We start from the raw sequence: 27477 nt of genomic DNA, 5'->3' as shown, positions 1-27477 counted from the left end.
CCAGGACTTCAAATCCTGATGCTGTTTTCCATATAGTCCAGGACTTCAAATCCTGATGCTGTGTTTTCCATATAGTCCAGGACTTCTGATTCTTTGCTCAGCATGTGGATTAAATAAATATGATGAAAGGATACAACCCCGAATCACAGCTTTCCTTACTTTAGGCCACACAGTATTCCCTGGCTCTGTTCAAATGACTGCCTCTGGGTTCATGTACAGGTTCCTCGGGCACAAAGAAGTGTTCTGAAATAACCGTTATTTGACGTATCTACCCATAGTTTGTTTTGCTCCACCTACTCGAATGCCGTTGCGTAGTAAACATTATATATAGGTGAACAGTTTTGGTATTCTGTGCTTTCAGCCAAGATCCATCTCACATCAGCAGTGATATCCCCTGTTCCACATCCTCTTCTAAACCTAGTATCTGAATCAGTTTCTGGCATCTCCCTGTTGATGTACTGATGTAACCACTTGCATGTAACCTTAGTGATTTTGTTTGGGAATTTTCATGTTCTGTTGGGTCACCTCTCTTTAGAATGGGCACAAATATGCATCTCTTAGAGGCAGTTGTCCGGGTAACTGTGTCTTCCAGATTTCTTGACATGGGTGAGTGAATGCTTCCAGTGCCTCATCAGCTGATTGAAACGTCTCAATTGGCATTCTGTCATTTATTCGATCCTTATTCTTGCCGCTAATACCTTCAGTGCAGCTTGGAATTAGCCTTCCAAACCATTGAATCTGAGCAAATGTTATCCCCTGAATTGGTTGAATATTGACCAAATTTTTGGCACAGTGACTGTGTGCTCCTTCCATCTTCTTTAATTTCTACTTCCTGTATCGCTCGTTATCTCGCCCACACGGACCTTCAGTAGCACAGCTCGAAGCGTCATCTTTTTTCTTTCAGTCCTTGTGGCCTGTGACGGTCAGTGTCTTTACTTCTGAAGTATACATACATTGGACATTCTATATTAACATCAAAGGCCTACCTAAAGTGGAATCATTCTTTTTGAAAACCCAAAGGCTCCAAAATGACATGAAATTAAACTGTACAAGCTATGCAGAGTGTAATAAAATGCTTTAAGAAAGCAAAACGAAAGAAAGCCTTTAGCAGTTGGGACTTTGTCAGCTTGAGGCCCGTGTCTTCTGAGGCATCGTGACCAAGCGCCCGTGCAAGGGGAGAGGCCCCGGCCTCCCTCCGTGGGCCGGGGGCGGGGCTCAGTCGGATGGAAGAGGAGGCCGTGGGGATTGCAGGCTCTGGAAGCCAACAAGAGGCAAAGCCCTTCTGGGCCCTGGGTGCATGCGCCCCGGGCCATGAGAGGAGGGCCGGGGGGAGCAGGGCCCAGAGCTGCGATCCAATGAAAACTTGGGTACTAGAGGTCCCCCGGTTCCTGGGTGGCATAAATGGTCGTGATGGGTGAACTGAAAAGACCCACACAGTGGTGCAGCAGAAGAAAGAGCTGGTCATCTGCTTCCATACCACACACAGCTGAGAGCCCGGTGGAGGAGCTCTGCTCCGTCACACGGCAGGCCGCTGGGAGTCAGACCTGACCAGATGGCAGCAGGTGTGGCCGGTGTGTTTCCGGGCTTCCTGCGCAGGGCCCAGGCCATTCGGCCATGGTGGGTGGCTTCCTTCATCCACAGGCCAAGTGCATCATCCACGCCTGCCGTTGACAGCCCAGGCCCCCTGCCCCATCCCCAAGCCCTGGGCACTCAGCTCCTAGGAGGACCCCAGGGGGAACGCTCTGGCCTTGGATGTGACTGGTGTTATCTGCACAAGAACCCTGGAGCCCCGGCCAGCAGTCTTTCTCTCTCTCAGCTTGAGACATGGTCTGGTCTGCTAACCGGGTTGTGGGCACACTCCGTCTGCTGCTGCTGCTCTCCGCCTGGTGGGCTGCAGTTGCTCATGCGCTAGCCGTGCTTCAGAGTCTGCTGCCATCCTTTCTGTTGGTTTGGTGTTTGTTTCTTCCGTGGGAAAAAGATAAGGCAGTCCGACTGAGCCCATCAAGGTTGACAGCCTTGGGAACCCACAGGGGCACTCTGCCGTTTCTTAGAGGGTCACTGATAAGGAATCGACTGGTTTCTGCCCATTGTGAGCGCTGTGCTCTGTGTGGGGGCGGTTTGGCCCGAAGGTGGGGCGTCTGACGTGGTGCTGGAGGCTGAGTAGCACACTATGTTCCGAGAGGTCCGCTGGTGGCCCTGGGGCCTCGGCGCTGTGGCCAGGGAGCCTCTAGGGTCCTTCCATGGCCCCCAGAGTGGTCAGGCCTTCCCAAAAAAAGACAAGTAGCCATCTCGCAGTCCAGCTCACGGGAGCCTGCCTGGCTTCCCAGCAGCCTGTGCCCCTGAGAGGCACCTTGAGGGGAGTTGCACCGCTAACTGTGGGTTAGTAGACTAGTGTGCCATGCATGCACCCCTGAGGACGGACAGACTTGGTGTGCACATGGACTGGGCTCGGACACCGTGCACTCGCTGGGAGGGATCAAAGAATGACGACCTTTGACTGGCAAGTTGAACCTCATAGCAACCTACAGGCAGAGTAGAACTAGAACTGCCTCCTGGGATTTTCAGACTTCTAGACCATTCTCCCTGGGGGTGGCTGGTGCGTTTGAACGGTCTACCTTCAGGGTAGCCGCTGAGCACCTTCAGCACCAGGCCCCCAGGACTCCTTTGACAGCCGGTGACAAGAGGCAGCTCCAACAGGCAAGGTGAGCTCGTCGCCACTCTCCCCAAGGTCAGCTGACTTTCTGATCTCCCTTGCCTTTCCCAGCACGCACCGCTGCCCCACGCACGTTCATGTCAGTGTGGTGCCTCTTGAGGAGGGTGTCTTGGGACCTAGTGTCAGGGTCACCCCCACCTTGGGAATGTCGTTTCATCGAGAGCTCAGTAGACACACACCAAACATTTCAGAGGTCGGACATAGGCAGTGGAAAGCTCTGGGTATATTAGGAATTGTCTGTGTGCTTCTTGCTGTGAAAATTATGTTCAAATAACGATGGCTCTCGTACCTTTCTTCCCCAAGGCTGAAGTCCGAGCAGCTGTGTTTCTAGCCCTGGAGGAGCAGGAAAAAGTAGAGGTATGACCTTTCCCCTTTCCACATTTCTAGTTAGCATATGGCAGCCTGCCGCCAAGGAAAGTCTGGGATGCTGAAGATGCTGTTGTGAGGGGTGTTGAGCTGGGTGTGACCCTGGCAGCCCAGGAGAGCGACACCTGGCCCTGCACCCACGTGCTGGTCTGGCCCATGGGGCTTCGGGTTTGTTCATCTGTCTCAGTCTGGACACTGCACTGACACCTGCCCACCATGGCCGCCCTGCTGCTCTTTGAAGTGCTGGTGATGTAGCTTCCAGCAGGAGTGTGCCAGCCACCACAGTGGGACAGACTGGAGACCGCACACGTGAGACTTTGTGCGTGTGTATGGTGTGTGTTTGGGAGCAGTCACCCTGATGATCCTGAGCACACAGGTCCGTCTCACCCCCTGAGCTAGAGCAGCTCTCGGGGACCTTCCTCAGCCCAAGTGAGAAGGCTCGGGCTTTCCCAGTCACCTGGCCCTGTCAGTTCCGTGTCTGAGTGCACATCAGATCACCCCGAGCCAAGCGGTTTCTTCCCCAGACAACCCTGCCACTCTGCTGCCCTCCAGGCTCGATGCGTCCTGAGATCCGCCCCCACAGGGCCTCACGGGCTTTTTATGGTGCGCAGCTGACCTCGTCCCTGTTCCCGTCGTTGTCCTCATCTTTCTTACACCACAGCTGTGGGAGGGTTAGTTGGCCCACAATAAGGGGAACATATTTGAGGTGTACAATTTGTTAAATTTGACATTCGTATGCAACTATGAACTGATAGCCATAGCCTGGCAGTGTGGCCCAGAACTGTGGCCCTAGTGGCCAAACCCAGGAGAGTGGAGCTGGCAGCCTGGCCCAGGACAGGAGACTTGGCAGCACGGCTCAGGACAGTGTGCCCTTTGCAGGCTCGGGCGACCCAAGCCCCGAGCAGAGCTGTGCCAGTGAGATGACACGGTGCATGCTCCTCTGTGGTGGGGCGCACTCGCAGCTCCTGCACACGGAAGTGCCCACTCCTGCTCCGTGCCATCGTCTGCTGAGCAACTCCTTGCCAAGGGACACGTGGGCTCCGCCGGGTTTTACTGCTATAGCTGTCCGTTGCTCGGGCCGTTCCTGTACACGTCTGTTGTGGAATCTGTGCCTTCTTTGCTCTTGGGGGAGAGAATCCCTACCTGTAGATTGGCTGAATCATGTGGTAGTGTAGCTTAAGACCTCGTGAGCTTCCCGCGTGGTTGTACATCTTGCATTCCCATCAGCGGTGGACGGTACGTCCACTCAAAGCCATGCCAGCAGGTGGTCGGCCAGATGTGTGCTGGCGTCTCTGGGGGACTGAGTTTACATTCCTAACGATGGCATTCTGGTGCTGTCGGGTAAATGTCCCACTCTTAGCTTCAGGGCTGGCGGTTCAAGCCCATCAGCCACTCCTCTGGAGAAAGATGAGGCTTTCTGCTCTTATAAAGATAGACAAAGCCAGGGAAAGCCTCTCTGTACGGACCAGGTCACCAAGGCTGGCATTTGACTCCATGGCAGTGGGTTTCAAGTGTAAAAAGGAGGAACCCTGTAGCACATTGGCTAACTGCTTAGCCACTAACCACAAGGTCTGTTTCTGCAAAGATGCTCATCTTGAAAACCCTGCAGGACAGTTGTAGCCTGCCCTCTAGGGTCTCGGAGTCCGAATCAACTCTAGGGCAATGGTGAATAATTAATGATATTGATCACGCTTCCTAGAGATGGATGGGTGTGTATGCATATGTGTGTGTGAACACGTGTGTGTGCGAACTAGGGTGCACCTGACCTAAGCCATGGTATTTTCAGCCCCTCCTATGCACGTGACAGTTGGACGTTGAATAGGAAAGCCTGAAGAAGATCCATGTGTTTGAGCCGTGGTGCTGGAGAAGACCATCGAAGGTACCAGCGAGTGTTAGAGGCCAAACTGTCTGTCTTGGAAGCAGTAAGGCCAGAGTGCTCCTCAGAGGCCAGGACGGCGAGACATCGCCTTACATGCTACAGCTTGTCGGGAGACGAGCCCCTGGAGACGCCTGTGATGCCTGTGTTGTTTTACGGAGCCCTGGTGGCGTAGGGGTTACGAGTTGAGTTGTAAGGTCTGCGATCCGTCAGCTGCACAGTTCAAAACCACCATCCGCTCTGGGAGGAAGGCAGGGCTTTCTACACCTGTGAACAGTTGGACTTGGGAACTCAGGGCCGTCACCGTCGACTGGAGGCAGTGCGGGTGCTTTTGTCTTGTTCTTGTCGAGTTCTCAGGGATCAAAGGCTGATAGCAGATGAGTGCTCTGCACATGTTTCTACTGTCTGACTATCTCTGGTGTCTTTGGCAGGCGCCTGGCGGCCCTGTGGGAGAGGCATTGGGCTGCTAACTGCAGAGTCGCAGGTGGGAGCTCCCGGTCGTCCTTGGGCGCAGGCCCCGCTGCCTGTCCTGTGAAGCTGGGCCGCCCGGGAAAGCCCGTGTCGGCGTCGGTGCGGATCAGGCTCCGTCTCGGAGGACGTGCTTGATGTGATACTGCCACTGGCTTTCCTCTGTGCCTGGTGCCCTTGGTATCGCGTTTAACAAAGTCACAATCATTTGATGTTTTCTTGATGTTTTAATTTTGAGAAATGATCAAATAGCACATTTCTGCGTTCATCAGCTTTAACCAGTCTGAATGATAATGGGTTGTTTACTTTTTTGCCATAAGATGAACTTGATCCGCATCTTGTAGTTAGTTGTTCTGACGACAAGTACAGGACCCTTACAATGTTATGTTCTTTTAACAGAACAAAGCCCCGTTAGTCAACGAGAGCCTGAAGAAGTTTTTAAACACGAAAGACGGTACGGTCTTCCTCTTGCTCTTTGACCTGTCTCTGAGTTTCCAGACCCTGACCCAGCTTTGGAGAAACGAGTGTCTGCAGGGCTGTGTGCCTCGTTGGGTGGGACATTCAGCCCTGGACATGGGACCTCCGGGCGGAGGGCACCGCTGGGGCCATGTGACAGAGCAGGCTGGGGCTGAGGGTACTGCTGGGGCCATGTGACAGAGCAGGCTGGGGCTGAGGGTACTGCTGGGGCCATGTGACAGCAGGCTGGGGCTGAGGGTACTGCTGGGGCCATGTGACAGCAGGCTGGGGCTGAGGGCACCGCTGGGGCCATGTGACAGAGCAGGCTGGGAAGGAGGTGTTTTCGTTGTTGGATCTGTCAGCTCACAGAGGGCCTTGTGGTTTAAGAACACGCTCGAGCGTTCTCAGACCCTTGGGAGGCCCGTGGGCTCAGCCACATTTCTCCTGTGGCCTTGGCAGGTGTGCTGGTGGCCAGTCTGGTGGCAGAATTTCTTCAGTTTTTCAACCTGGACTTGACCCTGGCTGTTTTCCAGCCTGAAGCCAGCACGGTAAGAACCAGGTCTGTCCTGGACACACCTCTCTCCCTCTCTGGTATGGACAGGTCTCCCGCGGCCCTCTTGGCAGCGTCTTGCACATCGGTGGTGTCCGGGGCTGGTGGACGGGCATTTGGTACCAGTGCTTTGGTCAGGAGTCAGCCGGCCGCTGTTGGTGGAAGCGGACGTTCAGGCCCTGCCCCAGAGTGCTCGTCCTTCTCCCTCATGGACTCTGCCGGGAAGCCCCCCGCCACTGGGTCCGGGGTGTGGCCAGGTCCCCAGGACCCTGCAGGAAGCCTGTCAGGAGGCTGGACAGCTGGTCAGGCCCTGGAGGATGCAGCGGAGACCCTGACCCAGGCCAGGGGCCGAGCTTTGGGCCGACAGCCCCGCCACAGCCGGCTTTGGACCACCCTCAATGGACGTGCCACAGTGACAGGCACCTGAGTGACCCTTCGCTGTCTGGTTTTGTATTTATGACAGGTGGGGCCGTGGCAACAATCCCCCCTTTCCCTGGAAGGCTGATTTTCACCTCATGGCCCCATATTGAACCCAACCACGTGGCTAGGTGCGCCTCAAAAAGATGACCCTTTCATTCAGAGTGCTTGGGGGGGAAGGAAACCCTAGATTCAAGGATGATCTATTGTGGAGACCCGTCTATTGAGCCTTAAGCAGACAGACACTCATCTGGACAGAGGAGGCCGTCCCATGAGAGGGTTCACAGCCTGAGGACAGGCAGCAAACAGCCACAGAGTTAGGGTTGGCCACAGTTGGGGCTGCAGAGCGGAGCTGAGGGGCACAGGCAGGGTGGGGTCAGTGCCGCAGGTTAGGAAAGCCTACCAACTGGGCGCAGGGCCCTCTGACCACCTGGGCCCCTGTTTCCATCCCTGGGGCCAGGCCCAGCAGGGAGGTGCTGTTGTCCCTTGCAGAAGCAGTTCTCCTGAGGGCAGAGCTGCCCACTGTGTGGTCTTGGGGACCTGCATGGGGCCTGAACCTCCTTGTTGAGTGCAGGGCCCCACTGTGAACCCCGGGACCTTCCACAAACCACGTGCCCAGAATTTCTTTCTGGTCTGGGAGGCCTCTTTCAGCTCTGGAGATGGTCTTATTTAGCGTCAAGCATGTTTGACCTGGCATTTCTCTTCCAGTTCCAGGGGCTTGAAGGCCGGGAGACTTTGGCCCGGGATTTGGGCATCATCGAAGCAGAAGGCACTGTGGGCAGCCCGCTGTTACTGGAGGTGGTCAGGTGCTGCCAGCAGCGGAAGAAAGGGCCACCCAGTGGGGAGGTAAGACGGGGCCCTGGCCTTGGTGCGGAGCCCTGCCAGGCTTCCGTGCACAGGGCCCATGGTGGAAACCAGAGCTGCCCGTCTCAGGCTCGCCAGGTGCAAGTTGTCTCGGAATCGTGTGTATGGGGGGTGGGGGGTGGGTGGAGCCTGCTGCCACCCTGCCCTGGAATGGAGACTGCTGCCCACAGCCTGGCTCTGGGCCCTCGCTGCTGGGGTGGGCTCTGCAGCCCCTCAGTGGTGACCGCAGAAGGAGCGAGGGTGGGTGTGAGAGTAGATGAGGGTGAGTCCCTGGGTGCCTGGCTGGGGCACAGTGGCGCATGTGGACTGCAGAGGTCAGTGCTCATACAGAAACCCTCGCTGACTGTTCTGCTTCGGCACAGTCGGGGTCGCTCTCTGTGAGTCCGTTTTGGGGATTGTGGTCAGGTGCCTTCACGTTGGTTCTGATCCATAGCGACCCTGTCCCTCAGAAGGAAGCACTGCCCGGTCCTACCCTGCCCCACACTTGTTCCTGTGCCTGAGCCCAAGGCTGCAGCCACCGTGTCGGTCCTCATCCAGGGCTTCCTCTCTTCGCCCTCGACGTGACCAAGCACGGTGCCCTTCGCCAGGGTCACAGCCTTTCTTTTACGGAGGACTCGGGCCATGCTTCTTCCCAGACAGACGGGTCTGCCCTTTGAGCAGTCCGTGATCCTCTGCATGTGCGTGGATGGTTTGCAGGGCCCCACGGCGGGCGGGGCCCTGAGCAGGTGAAGGCGGGCCCGTGAGCTCTCACCCTCCTCAAGAAGCCCGGTGGTGGTCACTGCTGACGGTGAGGTCACAGGAGTGGGAGCAAGGCGGGGCTGCTCCTGCCATACAGGGACAGTCTGGGAGCCCCCAGGGGCAGTTGGGGCACACCCTGTCCTGCGGGGTCGCTCTGAGTCCTCAGACGGGGGTCTGCTCTTGTGAGGCATGAGCCGCATAAGCCTCCCAGGCATGCCCTCTCCTGGTCCGCATCTTCCTGCCCCGCTCTCTGGCAGGCACGCACTGCCCTTCTGAGGAACCGCAGCGCGCCCCATTCCTGTGCTGTGTGAGGCGTGGAGGGAGGGAGCTGAGGCTGTGCTCGGCCTTCGTGCGCTCAGCGCCCCTCAGGACGGCCCACCCGTCACCTGGGCTGTAGGGAGGCTTCAGGTGCCACACATTGTGAACACACCTTGCTTTGGTGTGGGGAGCAGTGGTCTCGTGTGGAACTTGGGCAGCCTCAGCTGTGCCTATGGCCAGGGGTGAGCAACGGGCCTGCCAGGGCCCAGGATGGGCCCCGCTGCCGGTCCTCTGGTATGCTCCCTCGCTGATGGTTCGTGTGCTTAAGCTGCATGGGTGCCAGGGAAGCAGGATGCAGACTCAGTGAGGGACCCCCCCGCCCCCACCCCCCTGTTCCTGCTCCCTCCTGAGGTCCCCACCTCTCAGGTCCAGCACTGGCCTCTAGGTCCCGCTGCCGCCACCTGCCTGTGACATGGCCTTGGCTGCTCTCCCCCCTCCGCAGGGCTGGGTGCCTGCCTCCGTGTGTCCCTCTGCCGCGTGTCCCTCAGTGTCCCACGTGTTCCTCACCTGGAGCTGAGCCAGGTGCTAGCCTCCCAGCTTCTGAGAGGACTGCAGCTGTGTCCCCGGCCCCAGCATTCCCTGCACTGCGATGATGACGATGACCCCTGGCTGCTGTCCACCAGGGTGCAGGTGACTCCAGAGTCTCCTTAAGTCCCAGCCCAGCTTAACCCTTTCCCAGAACTCCCACTTTGGCAGAAACCACTGGCACCTATATGTCCTCCGTGGTGCCGGGTACCCTCTGCATCCTCCCGACTGTTCCCAGGCCTGAGCTCGTGGCTGCAGCCCCTGTCAGCCCACCTGCTGAGGGTCCTCGGCCTCACCAAGCACAGCGTCACCTTCCAGAGACGGGTGCGGCAGGGTTACTCCTTAGAAGCAAGATGTTGGGACTGTGTCTCAGAGCGCTGGTGGACATGTTGCTCCTGGTGTGGGGGTTGGGGAGGCCAGGTCCTAGTACCTGGACTCCCAGTGAAGTATGAAGCCACACCAGACGGACACAAGGCCCCGCTGATCCAGTTCCAGCATCTGGTCCTCGTGTTTGGACTGGGGCTTCTCTTGCTTGGTGCTGTGTGCCCCCGTCTCTCCGTGGGGACACCCGTCCTGGGCAGAAGCTCTGCTCCCCTGCACCCTCCTCTGCAGGAGGGCCCCACAGTGGACCGGCATGCACTTTGCTGTCTCCATTGGTCACGGCAGGGTTCCCCACTTGAGGCTGCCAGTGGACCCCACCATTGTCCCTGCGGCTTGGATCTGCACGTGGGGGCTGGCCGCCTCCAACACGGACGTGCCAGTGCAAAGAGGCTGTGTGCCCCCCTCCAGCCTGTGTCCTGTAGGACAAGGAGCCGCTCTTGAGCTGCCGCGCTCCATTATGCAAGCTCTAGCCCAGCTGCATTCGAAACCTCGGACGTTCGTCCATCCGTCCTCCACCTGCTGCTCCACAGAGGAGCAGCGTCATAGGTGCCCCAAGCCAGAGGGGAGGAACGGTGGGACGTCCTGGACCCTCTGCCCCTGCCGTTCCTGCTTCACTGTGGCCCAGCTGGCTTTAGCACACCTCTGTCTGCCACACTGCATTGTGCTCGCCCAATCTGCAGGGATCAAGAGGCAGGTGTGCAAACAACAAGGGCACACTGCATGGTTTACAGTCAGGAAAGGTGGGCAAGGCTGAGCAGATCATTGGAGACGCTGGGCATCAGGATGGGGGAGGCTTGGTGACAGAGTGCTACATGCAGATGGCACAGCCCTGCTGCTGACAGTGAGGAGCAACTGAAGCACCTGCGGATGGAGATCCAGGGTCAGCCTTCAGTGTGGATGACAACTCACACCTGGACCAGTAGGCAACCTTGTCATAAATGGAGAAAAGGCTGAAGCTGTCCAGGATTTGGGATCCATAATCAGTGCTCAGGGGAGCAGCAGCCAAGATTGATGGGCACACTGCAGTGGGTGAATCTGCCGCACAGTCCTCTTCGGAGCGACTGAGCACTCGGGCGCCTGGCCCAGGGCACGGTGTTTTTAATCATCCTGTGTACGTGTGAGCGTTGAGCGTGGAGTAAAGAAAATAAGAAGGATTGAGGCACCTGGATGGTGGTGCAGCCTAAGGATATTGAAAGGCCCGCCGAGAGACAAGCAACATTTTCTTGGAAGAAATAGTGCCAGGATGCTCGTTAGAGGCCAGGATGGCGAGACTTCGTCTGATGTACTTTGTTGTGTTGCCGCCGTCTGTTTTGTTTCTGTCTGACATGCTGTGTCAGGAGAGACCAGTCCCTGGAGCAGGCCTCATGCTTGGTAAAGTGGCCGGTCAGTGGAAAAGAGGAAGGCCTTCGACGAGGTAGATGGACACAGTGGCTGCACCCGTGGGTTTCGACAGGAGCCGTGGTGAGGATGGCTTCACTCTGTTGTGAGCGGGCACTGACTTGATGACCCCTAACAGCAGCACAGCTCCCTGCTCGGGGCCCATGTGCAAACCCCCCATCTGCGTGACCCGGAGCGCCTGTTCCGGTGCCCCGCCCCCCCACCAGCTGCCGTGGCCTTCCTGCCCTGCCTGCCCTGAATGTGGAGCCTGGTGGTTGCAGGGCTCTTGGACTTTGTCTTTTCATTTTTGGGTCCCATTTGACACCCCCTGCCCTTGGCCAGCCTGAGATGGAGATCTGACCACTGGCTTCTTCCCTTGCCGTGCTCCGGAGGTGCTTCTTCTTGCTCCTCTCGCCTGCTCTGCCTTGTCTCTGCACATGGGTGGACCCCTGTGCTGGGTTCCGAGCTCACGGTGGACACACAGCCATCTCCCTTTTGTGTCTGACCTAGTGATTTCCAGAGAGCTTTGCTCAGGCTCGGTGGGCAGGCCCTGGAGACTTGTGTGCAGAGAGGGAAGGGTAGATTGATGAAATATGGAGACACTTGGAGTACAGAGAAAGTGAGACCCATAGACCCATGTGGACAAGACTGCCAGCAGTAGCCCAGAGAGGAAGGGACAGAGACGGAAGCAGTGGCCGCCGTGTTCACTGATCCAGCGCCCCCTTGAGAGGGTCACGGGCTATGATCCTTCTGCCAGGCCTCTGGGTGGGTTCCAGCCACCAGCCTTTCGGTGGTAGCCAAGGGCTTAACCATCATCACACTCAGAGACTCGTGTGTGGCCCAGTCAGGTTCCAGTCTTAGGCTGGGAACAAGCTCTGCTGCGGGCATGGCAGCGGGGGGGGGGGCAGGTAGGGGTTTTCCCACTGTGGGATGTGGGCCCAGGGAGATGCCCCTGGGGGTTATGAGGGGCCTCCTGAGCAGGCTGCTGCTTAATGAAGTGGAGTTGGGCGTGACCCCAAGGCAGGCAGGGGAGGAGGAGCGTGGGACCCTGCAGGTTGCGGGGTGGTGGGGGAGGCACAGGAGGCAGGTGGGGCCTACTGAGTGCTGACTATTAGCATCTTACGGGTGCAGGTCATTAGAATCTAACTTTCGTGGTGGTGGCTCCTGGTAAGGGGAGGAAACCCATAAAGGATATTTATTGGGAACAGATGAGAGTCTGATATTGCGTGGTCTTTACGTCTTACATTTGTTGCGTCCTTTAAAATGTTTCCATGATGTTTGGCTTATTTTAGGGTGCACTGGACCTGTCTGATGTACATTCCCCACCAAAATCACCCGAGGGCAAAACGAGCTCACACACGATTCCCAGTAAGGTGAGTCTGCCTGTCGGCCCTCTGACCGGCCGGCCGCTCTGGTTCTGAAGCACAGTGCGTCGTCCCGAGCTCGCGGACGGGGTCCTCTGCCTGCAGTCTACTCACTGGGAACGCTTCCTCCTCTCACAACGGCGTGACACACATCCCTAGCGGAGAATGTGGGGTTCCAGGCTATAAAATTGTTGTGTTGAAAAACTGCGTTTCAACAGGCGTTCCATTTAGGAATCGTAAATCATGATGGTTCCTGTTAGCGAGCTAATCTGGTGGGATTGATAAGGAAATCTGTGGACTTTGGTTATATACGTATTTGTTTCGATGCTTTTTTATGAGTTGATTTCAGGGATGGGGTATGTGGGGTAAAAATTGAGTTGAACCCTGAGATTTAAAATCAAAGCTGTTGGAGTGGTGACGGGAATGGATCAGAAGACAGATGGAGGGCTGCACAGCAGGACAGATCCACGTCCATCGCACGTGGGATGTGTGCTCAGATTTGAGGTGTCTGCTCTGAGAAGACGGGGCCCCTAGAGCATCCCTGGGGACGAGGCGTTCTCTTAGGTCCAGGCTGTGGATGAGGGGAAGTCCCACCTGGTGGGACTTGACAAGGCCAGTAGCCACTTGACGAGGCCACTCCTTCCTGTGCAGGCGTCGGGGCACAAGCCTCGCAACGGAGAACTTTCTGGGGTTTTCTGCTGCCTGAGTCTGCTGCGCAGCGGTTTTAAATTTTGAAACCCGAGCAATGGGTGCATTGTAGCCCACCAGGGGCCACCCTCGGAGACCTCAGGCCAGCCTCTCTGGACAGGACCCGTGCCCCTGTTGAAGAGACGCTCCTGCCTGGGAGGCTGAGCCAGCGTATGGAGCAGGGTCGTCATCATGGCTGTGAAAGGCCACAGGGACCAAGGGCATCCTGCCAGATGCCAGAGCCCTTGAGAAAGCCATGCGCTTTGTTGACGTGGCAGCTCTCAGGGGGTAAGCCTGCTGCGGAGCACCTGCAGAGGGGGCAGGTGTGTGTGTTTGGGGGGGGGGAAGATGAGCAATGTTCACGTCCTCCACGTGGTATTTCTCTGATGCAGTATGGATGTGTGCCTACAGAACTCTGCAGTTCTCTCTTCGTTGCCGCTCATTGTGACAGGAGCCCTGTCTGTCGTCAGTCAGTCCGGGCGGGTGTGCCGTGTACCCACGGACAGCGAGGCCAACTTCTGGGTGTGTGCTGCCTCTAGGCGACACCCTCAGTGCCGTTGTTTCTGGTGAACCTGCATTTGGGGCCCCACTGGTTCCACGTTGGGCTGTGATCCCCCGTCAGCAGCTAGGAACAGCAGCAGCTCTGCAGGAGCAAGACCAGCTGTCCGCTCCATGGACAGTCACGGCCTTGGAGACCCACACAGGGCGCCTTGTGAGTGGGCAGAGAGAGAGTGCAGGAGCCCTCTGGGCCCTGCTGGTGCAGTGGTGAGCACTTAGTTGCTTGTTGGAAGATGAGGCGCGGCTTCTGGCCAGGTTTACGGCCTGGGAGGCCCTCGGTGTCTCTAGGGCACTGGACGTGGTGGGTTGTGCTTCCCCATCAGCCTTGTGGATCTGTGCTGTCTGATGGCCACTGAAGACCAACCATGGGGGGCCCTGGTGCCAGCAGGGGGAGTCTGTTGAAGTTAAGGACTTTTCTGGACGTTTTAGAAATAAAAACATAATTTCTTTTGCCCTAAAGGCTCTCAGTTTGGGTTTTGCACGATCTTTTCCACCTCATGGTCTCCTCAGTGGGTGGAGTTCTCGGCACCGGGCTTCTCCAGACCACTGCTGCCCTCTAGTTGTGGCTGCACGTGGTGGACACTGGGCACTGCGGCAGCTGCCTGCCTGCCTGTGACCAAGCCACTGTTGGGAACCGTGGTGAAGCATGAGGAAGCGAGGACTAAGACTAGGCCCAGAGGACGGGCTCGGGTCTCCCGGTTAAGAACCATTGTGTAGATACTTCTGTTAACTTAGTTAAGAGTCAGTGAGCTGTCTCAGCTGCCGACTCTGTGGTAAACTGCCCTTTTATTTTCGTGCTCAGATACCGAGGTATAAAGGACAAGGTAAAGCGAAGAGAAGCGGGGACAAGTCTGGTGACAAGGTAATGCACGAGGGCACCGGGCTGGCCTCGCGCTCCCTCGGGCCGACAGGGTGGGCGGCCGCCGCACTGCCTGCAGGCACCCTCCAGTCTGCAGTGGGCACCGTGCCAGGTAACGGCGTGGTGGTGGCCCCAGCAAACAGAAGTCAACGCTCCCTCCCGTCTTGATCCAGTGTTTGAGTCAGTGCTGCCACGTGTCCTTGAGGAGTTCCTGCCTGTATGGTTAATTAAAAACGACGTGACGCTTTTTATCTGGGGAACCGAGATGGCCCCACGGCTGCGCGCGCATCAGCTCCAATTGAGGAGCTGTAGACCAACGCAGTCTCCTCCCCGCCCTGCTCTCTGTGCCAGGCTGGCCCCAGTGCAGCGGGCTGGACATGGGTTCCCTCCAAGGGCAGCTAGCAGAGCTCTGAGGCGCCTCCTTCCTCCTGCGTCCTGCCGTTGTCCGTGTCTCACGCCTAGTCCTGTGAGGCTCACTCGCCACATGCCGACTTCACCTGCAGGCATTTCCTGCTGGAAATGGAAGGGTCTGTAAAAATGACACTTGCTAAGTGATCTGGAGAGAGTCCTGGTGGCTTAGTGGGTTATGCACTGGGCTGCTAACTGCAAGGTCAGCGGTTCAAGCCCACCAGTTGCTCCTCCGAAGAGAGATGAGGCTGTCTTCTCCCCGTAAAGACGGGCAGCTTTGGAACCCCTGTGGGGCAGTTCTCCTGCCTCCTTCCGGGTGGACGGCAGTGGCTGTGGCGTGGTGCGAGCGGGTGTGGTCCTGCTGCTGTTCTCAGTAAAGGAGAAGCTGTGGGAACCTTCCTAGGCACCCAGGTGTTCTGGAGACCGCGCTGAGCAGTGAGGACGCCGTGCTGCATGCTGGGGCCGGCCGCTGGCCCAGGTGGCACGCCGCAGCATAAGCGGAAGGACACGCAGAGCCCTCGATTCACACCCGGGCTTTGTGCTTTAAGGTGAAAGGGCCTTGTTTTCCCACCGCACTGCTTTCGCAACCTCGGGCCAGGCTTTCCAGTGAGGTCAGGCGAGCTGCAGCAGTTGGCGTGTGTTTGGGACACAGAAGATGATGAAGCAGGCTCCCCGTGCACTCCCGGGTGCTGCCGGGGCCATCGAGGCCCAGCCCCTTCTGCCTGGTTGCTGTAGCTGAGCTGGGGACCCTTCCTCCTCCTCCTTGCTGGGTCTGTTGTACCCGGGCTGCCGAGGCCCGAGGCTCCTGGCAGCCAGGCCGCCTGTCAGCACTGCTGTGGCAGTACTCATGGTTGCCCGTGTGGGCAATGCTCCCCGGGCTAAGCTGTGTGCCCAGCCTGCATAGCCACACGGGCAGCCCTGCCCTTCTGCCCCGGGGCCAGAACTGGCCGTTGGAGGAGAGCCCAGCACTTGCCTCCTGACAATGGCAGTCGGGAACACCCAGTGCGGGGGTGGGCTGCCCAAGGAGCCACGTGCAGGGCTCGTTCAGGGAGCCAGCCAGGCGAGGAGCTTCCAAGGTTCCTGGAGATTTCCTGTGAGCCTTTTCTTCTGCTCTCCATGCGTCTTTGAAGCCCCTTTGTCTCAGAGAAAGAGCAGCCATGTGGACACTGATGGCTGAAACACTTACCAGGTTTTTACCCGAGCCGTGTGAGTCTGCCACGTTTCTGTGCCAGTAGTTCCTCCCCCAAAGGTGGTCTCTTAAGTGCCTCTGCCGTTCCCGCACCCCAGTGCTGGGCGGAAAGAAGCGGGGCAGGCGGGCAGACAGGGTTGCACAGACAGACAGAAGGCCTGCATTCCACGGGAGACACAGCAACGGAGGATTTCACGCAAACTTCAGTGTGTGAGACCGGGACTTCTGGTTGCCTGCTGTTGCTGGGGTGGAGGTGGGGACACAGCGAGGAGGGTGGGTGGAGAGGAGGAGTCCTTCCTTAGAGCTTTACCCACAGAGCATGTGCCAGCCCGGTGGTGCTGCCCGCCCTGTGCCGTGCCTCCCAGTGTTTCTACCAGGACGCTTCTGAAGGATGCTTTCTTGTCTTCAGAGCAGGCCAGTGATGGTCACAGTGGGTCTGTCTGTGGGGCTTCTCAGGCCAAAGCTATTTCTGCGTCTCTCCAGGCCCCTCAGGCTTACACGGGAGACCGGCGTTAGCACGCACACATGCTGCACTCAGGCTGCAGGAGCAGCCCCCACGCAGCCCTGCGGCTCTGTGAGCCTGTTGGTCCTCGCCCAGCCGCACTGCTGTGCGTGAACCCGTTGTTGCAGCCCCTGCGTCCCCACGTCTCAGTGCGGGGCCTCCTTTTGTGCTGACCCTGGGCTTTGCCAAGCCTGATGTTCTTCCCCAGGAGCTGGGGGCAGAACTTGGTGGTGCGGTGTGCGTGTGCGGTGTGTGTGTAATACCTCTGTGAACTCGAAGGCAGTATCCGGCTAGGCGCTCTGTGACGTAGTGGGGACACACTGTACTAACTGCAAGGTCCACAGTTCAGAACCACCAGGTGTTTGTTGGGAGAATGACGAGGCCTTTGGGTCTTACAGAGAATACAGTCTGGGACCCATGGGGCGGTTTCCAGCCTGGCCTACAGGGCTGACCGTGAATCAGCCAGAGAGCAGTGAGTGTTTGGGATCAAGGGAACGTTTTGTGATTTTGCGTTTTCGGTACACTCCTGGCTGTTCAACAGTACTTTACCTGACCCGAGTCTCCCTGAGACCCAGGGCCAGCAGGTCTAGCCTCGGGTCATCACCGACCAGTCTGTCCTGGAGACGGGAGGCTGATCACGGCCAAACATGCAGTGTCTGGGGTGGTGCCGGTGATTTACAACTGTGTTTGTACGTGGGCAGCTTCTCTATGTTTGAAAATAGTAGGAAAACCTCGAAGTGGGGGTGGGAGTGGGGTGACAGAACTCAGCCTCTGTGAAACCCCACACACCGCCTAGAAGGGCAGCCGCCTGGGCACATCTCCCAGGTGTCTGGGTGCAGCCTGTGCTGGTCTACGTGGGGCGCCGCAGTGTTCACCTGCGGTTTCTGCGTTCACCCTTTGCTGTTGCAAATGCTCCCTGGTGTAACCTGTGCTCTAACTCATCCCAGTGCGGTCTCTGTCCACAGTATGGGGACTGATGGGCACGGTGTACCTGCCCTGCTGCGTCCTTACCTTAAACTCTTTCCCAGCCGCGTGTCCCTCCCTCTGTACCCTCCTCACCACTTTCTTTGGGAAACAGAGCCGGCTGTCTGTCTGTGGAGCTCCTGGCTGGGACAGCAGCAGGAGGCCCCTTGTGTGGTTAGTGCGGGCTGCAATGTGGACTACCTTCCAGGTTCCTTGTGTCAGTTGAGCGGAGCCCCGAGGGAGTCGTGGCTGCTACTTGCAAGGTTGGCAGTTTGAAACCACCCACTGCTCCGTGGGAAAAAGGTGGGATTTCTACTCCCGTCAACAGTTGTATCCTCGGGGACTCACAGGGTCAGTCCCGCCCTGTCCTGTAAGCCCACTGAGGTCCGGTGTGGACCAGGTGGCAGTGGTGGTGCGTTTGTGTAAGCCGAGTCTCCTCTGCAGGACCTGAGTCACTTAGCAAACTGCCAGTTTCACCCTCCCTTTCAACCTTGGCCACGTCGTGCGATTCAACCTCATCCGAGAATGTGCACGCGAGGCGCTCAGCCCTGGGAGTGGACTAACTCGGGGCTGCTGGGCCCTGCCCCTGCCCTGGCCAGCAAGTGTGACAGGGGACTCAGTTCCCCTTCTCAGAGACCCGCCCGCTCCCAGCCCCTGCTTTTGAGGACTGGGTGGGCATGGCCTGGGTATCGGGAGCTGTGGGGAACGCCGCCGGCCCTCGCGGTCCCCCTCGTGTGGGTCACTGGTCTCGGTGCACCGTCAGAGAGGTGGGAAAGCCGCCCAGTAGTGCACACGGCTCAGCTGTAGAGACAGTTGGTCTAAGACCTCAACCTGTGGACATTTAAGTAAGAGTGGGGGTGGGTGGAGTTATCAGGCATGTCTCCGGCCTGGGACCCTGGGACATGGGAAACCTGCACAGTCCTGGTACGTGGGAGGCCGGGAAGGGGACAGTGTGCACAATAGTCTCTAGTTGTCACTTTTGGCTCCTTGATCTGAATCCTGACCTCCTGTCAGCAGGGCCCCTCCCGTGTGCGCGCGCACATGGATAGTGCAAGGCCCTGTGCAGCAGCAGCTGGTTGGGAAGGGGGTGGGGGTGGGGCTGGAGGGCAGGGCAGGCAGTTGGCTGCACAGGGACAGGTGCACGTGGCCATGCAGAGGGATGGTGGCAAAGATGCGTGGGTTTGGGCAGGAGCTGTGCCCCCAGTGTGATGGCCCCTGCTTGAGGGGGCACGTTGTGTGTGCACACAGGTAAGATAGTGGGCACGGAGAGGCGGTCTGAGCACACGCCTCCTCTCGCCGCTCTCTAGAAGTCCAGTGAGGCCAGCCAGAGAGACACAAGTATCTCCTCCTCGGAGCCCAGGAGCCGGAGCAGCCGCCACGCACTCCCTCCCCTGAGCAGCTCTCCGGCAGACGGCGCCACCAGGGCCGGGCCCTGCCCCGAGGAAGACGATGCGGAAGGGGACTCCTTCTTCGATGACCCCATCCCGAAGCCAGAAAAAACATACGGTTGGTGAGTGAACCTCCTGCGAAGTGACGGCATTTAAGAACATCAGTTCTCGGTGTTTTCGTTTTCTGCTTTTGAAACTGTGAAGCCTGTAGACCAGCGTTTGCATCACATAAGCCTGTTATTTCGTGAGAGACCCAGGGTAAACCCCCAGTCATTTCAGAAAGCTGTCTCCGTGCTCTGCTCTGGTGGCGCAGTCTGTGGTGCCCGCGCCGTGCCACCGCCACCCCCAGTCCTGGGGCAGCCGTGGGCGTGAGCTCAGCGGAGCTTCCAGACTGAGCGAGACCCGGGAGGAAGCTCTGCCAACCCGTCTGAGCCAGCCTAGGGCAGCCCCGTGGGTTTCATCCGGAGCCTGTCCTCAGGAGGTCAGCTGCTGGGCGGGGGAGGACCCTGGAGATGAGGTGGGCACGGTGCCTGCAGGCCTGGCCAGGCATGCCCGCCATCTCGAGCCTGCGGCAGCACGAGGACGGGCCTGGCGCGCCTGCCCGCGGACGCTGCGCTCGCGCTTTGTTTCCAGCTCTCCCGTTTCTGTGGCCTGGGGGAGGTCCCCAGCAGACCCTCAGTTTCCCATCCAGCAGCCTGTCCCACTCCCTCCCTGTCCCGCCCGCCTGTCCTTCCCTCCGTGCTTCCCTCCTGACCCTCTGGACTTTGTCCTGGGGTAGATGCTGCTCTCTTGATTTCAAACGGGAGTTTTTCCTAAGGTGTGTGTGCCTCCCGGGTGTTAGGACCCCCCTTACAGACCTGCCTGCGGCCTGGTGGAAAGTGCAGCCCTGGGGTGGGGTCGTTTCAAGACCGTAAGCGTGATGAGGGCATGGTCGAGGGTCCCACAGGCTCCCTCTGACGAGGGAGCTTGACCCTGGCTGTGGCCCTTTCGGGCGGGCGGCAGTGTCCTCTGGTCCCGTGTCCTGTGAACTGAGGCTTGCATGCAGGCATAGCCTTTAGCCCATGAACTCGGTGCTCAGGAGCTGACGGTCCTGTGGACGGGCTGTTATTGTCATGGGCGCTGCTGAGCCATCTCCAAATCACCACGCTCTGTGCCCGGGGAACAGGACCCGCCCAGGGGCACCGTGATCGATCGCTGTGCCTGGGCTCGTCACTGCGGCCCCTTGTCAGCCCATCTGGTCTCGGGGCCTCCCTCTGTCTGTTGACCCTCTCCAGGGACGGGTCCTCCTCACATGACCAAGCACGTGAGACCACGTCTCGCCACCCTCGATTCTGAAGAGCTTTCTCTGATGGGTTGTCCCTGTGCCCCGCTGATGGTCTCGGCAGCCCCCCAGTCCAGGTGCATCGCATCTGTGTTTCCCAGGCTCCTCACTGTCGGCTTGGATGTGTGCCAGGCCAGTAAGAATGCCACAGCACCCCAGGTCCTCCTAGCCCTCAGACTCTAGAGAGGTCTGTACCACAACGCAGGTGGCTGCGTGCGATATGTCGTCTGACAGGAAGGACGAGTTCAGGAGGGTTGTGGGTGACCTGCAGAGTAGGTTTACGAGACGCGCCCTTTCGACGCATCTCCATGTGCTCAGTGGAAATCACAGGGACTGGACATGTGCCTCCTCCGTTGACGCTGGCTCTCATCCAGTTCACGAGACAGACATACAGGCAGGTCGTGTGCCTCCTAGTCTTCCAGCCCCCACATTCTCTGTGTGGAGCCCTGGTCACCACGGATAGGTGTCAGTTTGATGCCAACGTCAACTGAGTCAATCCCAGTGAATAGGTTTCATTCGCGAAAGCCTGGCTTCCGTCATAAAGAGAATGGCTGGCCGTCAAGAAGCAAACATGGATGTAGAGGCAGTGCAGTGGGGCTTCCCACACTGCCCACCAAGTGACCCTTACGATCCTGGGAACTTAGTGTCTCAGAAGCTGTATAATACCCTATGGCGCACCCTTTACATAAACTTGTGATATCACATTTCATATAAGTATACTGCATTTAAAGGAAACACATTGTTTGTGAAGACCACGTGTGGCTTTGTTCATGTGTCACTCTGACGCGTGTCCATAGAGATTGGTGTCTAAGAAACGCCTGTAAGCCTGGAGGGAGGGAAGGAGGGAGAGAGAGAGAGAGCGAGCGAGGCATAGCCCGGGTGGTAGGGCCACAGGGGCCGTGGCTGAGATGAAGACTTGGGATGGGAAGCAGGGCCAGGCGAGAGGTGGCCCGACTCCCACAGCACAAACCTCCATGTCTGGGTTCTCAGGAGAGCCTCCAAGGTAACAGGCCGACCTGACTGCAGGCCTGCTGGGCCTGTTCAGAGAGCTGGGCAGGGCTGCAGGACTGACAGGGGCTCCAGCGGGAAGGAGGAAGAGGGCCCGGGGCTGCGCAGGCTCACCGCTGTCCTTCTCTCTGGTAGGAGACGTGAACCCGGCAAGCAGGCGGGCAGCCTGGCCTCGCTCTCGGATGCACCGCCCGTGAAGGGTGGGCTCAGCTCCCTGGCGGGAGCCCCCTCATTAAAAGATGCAGAAAGTAAGTGAGGGGGTGCTGCTGGGGTCCGTCAGCCAGGGGGGTGTGCGGTGCCAGGGGCAGAGAGACGAGGCCCAGGAAAGAGCCTACCAACGTCCCCAGACAAGTGGTGGCTGGCCCTGGCCTGGACACAGCATGCAGTGCATGCGTGGCGGTGTGGTTGGAGTGGGGGGTGTGATACTGTGATAGGCGGTACGTGTGGGGTGGTGTAGTGTCAAAGTGGGTGGTACGTGTGGGGTAGGGTGTGTGGAGGTGTGGTGTGGCCTGCAGCTGCTGTGGGTCCCCTAGTGGGAGGTGACTGAGCTTGTATCGTGTGGTGGCTCAGCCTTCCGCTGCAAGGACCCCAGGCACTGGGCAGACTCCAGGAGTCTGCTGAGTGCCCTGCTTCCTGTCCCAGGTAAACGGGCACAGGTGGGCTTGAAAGACCTGAAGTTGGTCAGCGACAGGATGGGCTCGCTTGGCCTAGGTAACTACACTCCCCCACTCCCTCTCCCGGGTGAAGACAAAGGGGCGGGGTCAGCCTGCACTGGTGGCATGAGGACAGGTGTACGTGTCTGGGGTTGCAGGTCCCTGGGCGCGAGGAGGGAGGGTGCACACGTGTCCCGGCCCAGGGTGACCAAGCTGTGGGTGCTGTGTGGAACACAAGGCACTCCCCCACGGCCTGTCCTGTGCTAAACCAGGCACTGCCCCTCAGCCCAGGCCTGCCATCCGCTCTGGGGACATGAGTGTGGGCTGGCCCGGTGTCTCCCATTCCTAGCCAGGTACCACATCCCGGCTGGCAGTGAGGCCAGGCCTGTGTGGACCTGGTAGAAAGTGTGCTGGTGGGGACCCGGGCCTGCGCCTAGGATTGTGAGCATCCCCACTGCCGCCTCTCAGCAGCATGTGCCCGGCCCTACTCCTCTCTCCCACCCATGTTGGGCTGGAAGCCTGGTTTTGACCTATAGGAGGCCCTGAATGATCTGCCCTCTGCCCGGCACCCACCTGCTTGTGGTGTACTGGGCCTGTCACCGCATCTGCCCGTAGCTCTGTGCCCACTTCCCCGTGGCTGTACTGATCCGTCACCTCATCTGCCTGGCTTCCTGCTTCCTCCCAGAGGTTGCTCCTAGCACCTGGCACCTAGGGGTTCCTCCCTTGCTGACTGATGAAAGCCATGGTTACTGTGAGAGTTTACATCACTGCCCATCCAGAACCTGGGCCCCCTCAGTGTCCTGACCAGAGCCAGCCTAGCCCTGTGCTCTGAGGTTCTGCCTCTGGGGGACCTAGACTCTTCCGTTCCCTCACACTGACCTCGGTCAGTGGTCCTCACTCAGCCTCACACCTCACCATTGCGGTGATGACCCCAGGTAACCAGCTGTGCCTCACACAGGAGGGCACGTGGGTGGTCTGATGCAAGCCAGCTGGACACCTGGCACTCAGGGTCCGCCTGCTTGGCCGTGGGTGGAAGCAGGTGATAGCTGTTCACCCCTTCGGCGGGCAGCTCTGTTCTGTGCAGCAGGGACGCTTTCTGGTCGGGCAGTTGAAGGGCAGTTTAGACTCGAGAGTTTTCCTCGGGACGCAGCCTCGTCCAGCCGTGCTCCCTGGAAGCTGTGCGCGTCTGTAAGCCACGCAGGACCCGGGCTTGCGTGCGTAACTAAGGCGTGTTGGTGACCTTCACAGGGACGAGAGATGACGAGGACTACCTGGACGATTTTAACAGGTGAGCCCAGGGAAAGGGCGGTGGGGGCTGTGGAGCCCCTGGACATGGGGAAGGAGACTGGCCAGCACCCAGGGCTGCAGTGCCTGGAGGGGAACCACAGGTCCTTGGTCCAGAATGAGTGCTTGACTTGGGAGTGTGCTTTGAAGTTTAGGAAACTTGTTCAGAGACATTTGAGAAACTTGTTCAGAGAAACTTCAAATTGTTACTGGAAACCAGACACATACTGGACACACAGAGACTGGAGGAAGCCCCAGTCTACTGCCTGGGGACAGTGCTTGCTCTTTGAGCCAGTGTCCCCTGGCGTCATCTCTAACGTCAGCAGCCGTAGCTCCTAAGTCCTCTCTGCCTCGAGGGCCGTGCTGCTGGGGATTGAAGTGTCTGCAGGAACTGACTTGCAGGCGAGCACCGGGAGGGAGGGCACAGTCCCGGGCGGCCGGGCGGGGGGCTTGGACCTGTGAGTGCATGTCCTTCCTCGCCCCGCGTCGGCAGCAGCCACCGCTCGGAGAAGAGTGAGATGAGCATCGGGGAAGAGATCGAGGAAGACCTGTCGGTTGACGTGGACGACGGGGACACCAGTGACAAGGTACGGGGCTGGCGGGCTGGGGAGCCAGGCAGCCAAGAGGGCAGCAGGTTTGGGGCAGATGACATTGTGGGGGGTATCCGGAGCTTGATGTTCTACCTGGGGCTGTGCTGCCTGCTTCTGGACGTTGCCTCTGGTCGATGGCTCTGATTGCCAGTGACTGTCACCTAAGGTGGCTGTCCATCTTTCCTCGCTGACATTGTTGCCACAGGCCCCACTGTGGCCTGGCCTCATTGTCACATGAGCCTCAGAGCTGCAGTGGACATGGGGCTGTGAGCTGGGGCCTGGGGGTGCGCAGCAGAGGGGCTGCCCCAGGACCCAGCCTACGGGTGCTTTGGCTACATGTGAGGCTGGGGGCTGCTCCCAGTTCATGCCGCGACACTCAGAGGTCCCAGCTATGCAGTGGTGGTGACACCTGGATGGTGGGCCTATGTGTTCACAGGTCTCCGCTAGCTCCGGGGGCCCCCTGTCTCAGTGGGCTCACCCCCGCCCCAGCTCCCCAGGGAGCCAGGCTTGGTTCTTTTGTGCTGTCTGGGTGCCTGGTCGGGTGGGAGAAACGGGAGGCCAGCATGGACCAGGCAGAATAGGCACCTTGTGTCTGAAGACCCAGCAGACAATGGCCAATGTTGAAGGCAGGAGCGGGGTGGGGAGCCAAGAGAGCCAGGTGGACTGGGCATCCAGTGGAGGGGCAGGGTTGCTGAGACCCCTGCGGTTACATGAGGACAGGGCCCCCTCGAGAGCCCTCGGAGGAGAAGTGGGGGTGGGGTGAAGTGCCCGGGGGGTTAGGGGGTGCTTCCTGAGGGCCAACAGAGCAGCCAGGCCACTGCAAACACACTTGGAGCTGAGCTGCTGGTGAAGCCTCCGCCACACCGTCTCTGTCCATGTTCTCGCCCTGCAGCTTGACGACCTCACACAGGACCTCACTGTCTCCCAGCTCAGCGACGTGGCCGACTACCTGGAAGATGTGGCCTAGCCAGGACACCCGCTGCCACCACCCCTTCTGTGAAGCGGACAAGCCTGTCAGCCTTGCTTCTTGCCCAGACAATCGCCGGCTGAAGGTCTGCGGTCTCTGGTGCCTTGTGTTTCAAAAGACTGCAGATATTTTCAAAAAGTAACTTTTCACCTCTAAACCAGGCCCTTGGTTTGAGCGCGTGTTTGGAAGAGTTAATATTCTTACCTGGAGTTACCCACACGCATCTCTGTGGTGATGGATATCTGAGCTCAAGTTCACCACGGGAGCTGAGCCGCCCGAGAGCGGATCCTGAGCCCGACGGACGGTGCGGGGCCTGCACGGGAGGTCACCTGACTGCGCGCATGTGTGCAGGAATGAGCCCGGACGCTGGCCCCCGGCCTGGTGGCTGGGCTGTGTGAGGGTGGGGAAGGCTGGCCACCACGGAGGTGACAGGCCTCTGTTGCTGCTGCTTCACGGAGCTGCTCCTCAGGAACTGGTCCACAGGTGCTGTGTTTGCACCTACTGTGGACGGCTGTGTCCGAGCTGGCGCCGTCCTCGTGTGGGGCCTGTTAGCCCCAAGCAGTGCGGTAACTGCAGACCCCCTGCGAGGACTTCCAGTAGCAGTGACCTGTGATCATGGGCAGCTGGGCGGGACAGGAGCCAGCGCTGGGCTGCCCAGAGCAGCCCCGCCTGGGAGGCTGTGCGGACCCAAGGTTGGGAGCAGCCGCCTGCCATGGTTGGGTCCCATTCCTGCCCGTTGACATCTGAATTAAATGATGCCCCAAGCAGGCCTCCTGTGTCCTCGCTCTGGAGGCAAGAGGGGCCAGTGCTGTTGGAACCTGAAGTGTCAAGAGTATGATTAAAGACCCCGTGCCATCACTAGCCCGGCGATTCCTCCTTGTTGTACCTGGGCTGCACAGCAAGGCTGCGGTCTGCCCCAATGACGGGCTGTCAGCCAGGCCCAGGCCTGGGCTCGGTTCAGCTGAGGGCTCAGAGCTATCCAGACCAGACCATGCCGGCTGGGACCCCGCCTGGCAGCAGCCCGGCCCGCCCGCCTTGGGGCAGACGTGCAGGTGGTGTAGAGCGCAGGGCAGAGCTGCCCGTCCCAGTGTCGTCCACCCCTCCCCCCCCCAGCTCAGCGTGGCGTGCATGGCACTCGTTCTCAGCCACCTGAGCTGTGGTAGGCAGCGTGTGGCTTTCGCTTGGGGTGACCCCTTTGAACAGTCACCTCTGAAACCTGCCCTTTTCGCAGACACCCAGTGGGGAGCTCTGTCCCCAGAGCCACATGTACCTTGCTGAATGAGAGCCTACAGTGCACCCCAACCCCCAACTCCCACCCTTGGGGCCCCAGAGCCCGTGGAACCTGAGATGGCGCCCAAGGAGAACGGCTGCGGCAGAGCCTGGGGGAAGGTGGGGCCGTGAGCTCTGGGCTCGCACGCCGTCGGTGTTGATGACAAAGGACTGACAGCCTTGCTGTCCCGCTACTGCTGCTGCTCTGGGACCAGGCTGTGTGGTCAGGTGCTTGTCCTCTACCCTCATCACTGACCACACTTCTGAACAGGGCACCCAGGCCTGCCCACCCCGCTGTGGTCTCTGCTTCCTGGGTGAACCTCTGTGCTCTCTGCCTTGTCTCCTCTGTTCTTACCCTCAGCTCCAAGGCCAGCATCTGGCTGGACTACAGCAGCTATCCCTGGGATGGTCAGTGGCTTGGACGCCCCAGGGGATTCTGGGAGATGGCGTCCATCTCCTGCTGGAGCAGCTGTCCTGCCCCCAACACTTACTCGGAGTCTGTGACCTGGACTCCTGGCCTGGCCAGTGAACGGTGACCCCACGTATGGCCAGGCTGGGGCAGAGCTGCTCTCCCTCCAGGGCAGTGACCACTCTGCTGTGGTCTCTATGCAGGGTCATGCGGTGCAGGCCTGGGGTCAAGAGAGGAACAGACAGCTGTGTCCTGGAGAAAAAGGCACAGACATAGATGGCAGGGCGGGGGGAGGTGTCCGTGCCAATAGTGATGAGTTCAGACCCATCAGAGGAAGTAAGACACGGTGACCACTTCTGCTTAGACTGCACACATGGGCTACTGTAGGTCAAAATCAACCACTTGGTTATAGATAGTTTTTTACCCTGCATGAAGCAGCATCCTGGGTTCTGACTATGTCGTCATGGGGCCCTAGTACTAATCCCATCACCATCCTGGCCAGACCTGTCCACAGGCAGCCTGTCCCCAAGAGCACATGCAGAGGCAGTCACTTGGCCTGCTTGGCAAGTCTCCTCATGAGACAGCTGGTGGAGGAACCGAAAGGCGGGAGGGAGGGAAGAAAGAAAGAGCAAGCCTTCAAAAGGTTCCAGAAAAAGTGGAGTTGAAAGATAACATCATTTCTGCATGGACTTTTTGAAGGCCCCCGTGTGTGTCCGGCACACCCCTGCCAACGTGTGGTACATTGGTGGCTGCGTGCTGGTGTGAGGGGGCAGCCAGGCTCCCAGCATTTTACAAGCCACAGCATCAGCAGAGCTTCCAGCCCAGAAGAAGCCAGGAAGGAAGGAAAGGATGAGCTCCTGGGAGCTTGAGCAGCAGCCAGCCACGGACTGATGGAGTGCTGAAAGACAAGCCCCTCGGTCGCTCTCAAGACAACGATGGGGGAACGAACTGCCTGCTCAAGCAGGCGACCACGATGACACGGATGGAGCACAGCGTGCTGGGCTTTCGT

General features: G+C 58.9%; 1 protein-coding gene across 5 annotated transcripts in view; it reads left to right on the top strand.

Annotated features, from left to right (window-relative positions):
- CEP43 (centrosomal protein 43) overlaps nucleotides 1–25651 on the top strand; it is a 27718-nt gene extending 2067 nt beyond the window's left edge. The window contains exons 2-13 of one of the 5 annotated variants that reach the window (XM_045294630.1): nucleotides 3017–3070; nucleotides 5823–5877; nucleotides 6339–6427; nucleotides 7555–7692; nucleotides 12342–12422; nucleotides 14461–14520; nucleotides 18887–19089; nucleotides 21432–21544; nucleotides 21939–22007; nucleotides 23198–23237; nucleotides 23730–23820; nucleotides 24716–25651. In XM_045294630.1, the coding sequence (XP_045150565.1) occupies nucleotides 3017–3070; nucleotides 5823–5877; nucleotides 6339–6427; nucleotides 7555–7692; nucleotides 12342–12422; nucleotides 14461–14520; nucleotides 18887–19089; nucleotides 21432–21544; nucleotides 21939–22007; nucleotides 23198–23237; nucleotides 23730–23820; nucleotides 24716–24790 (1068 nt within the window). In that variant the 3' untranslated portion in view covers nucleotides 24791–25651. Of the gene's footprint in view, nucleotides 1–3016; nucleotides 3071–5822; nucleotides 5878–6338; nucleotides 6428–7554; nucleotides 7693–12341; nucleotides 12423–14460; nucleotides 14521–18886; nucleotides 19090–21431; nucleotides 21545–21938; nucleotides 22008–23197; nucleotides 23238–23726; nucleotides 23821–24715 lie in introns of all 5 variants that reach the window. The other 4 variants (XM_004701907.2, XM_004701908.2, XM_045294632.1 and 1 more) reach the window with 4 other exon arrangements.
- Nucleotides 25652–27477: the final 1826 nt, after the last annotated feature.

The sequence above is a fragment of the Echinops telfairi genome, unplaced genomic scaffold (assembly GCF_000313985.2).
Source record: "Echinops telfairi isolate 266 unplaced genomic scaffold, ASM31398v2 ScPeMD7_3533;HRSCAF=4204_0, whole genome shotgun sequence".
Classification (NCBI taxonomy): Eukaryota; Metazoa; Chordata; class Mammalia; order Afrosoricida; family Tenrecidae; genus Echinops; species Echinops telfairi.
This window is presented reverse-complemented; position numbering and strand designations above follow the sequence as displayed.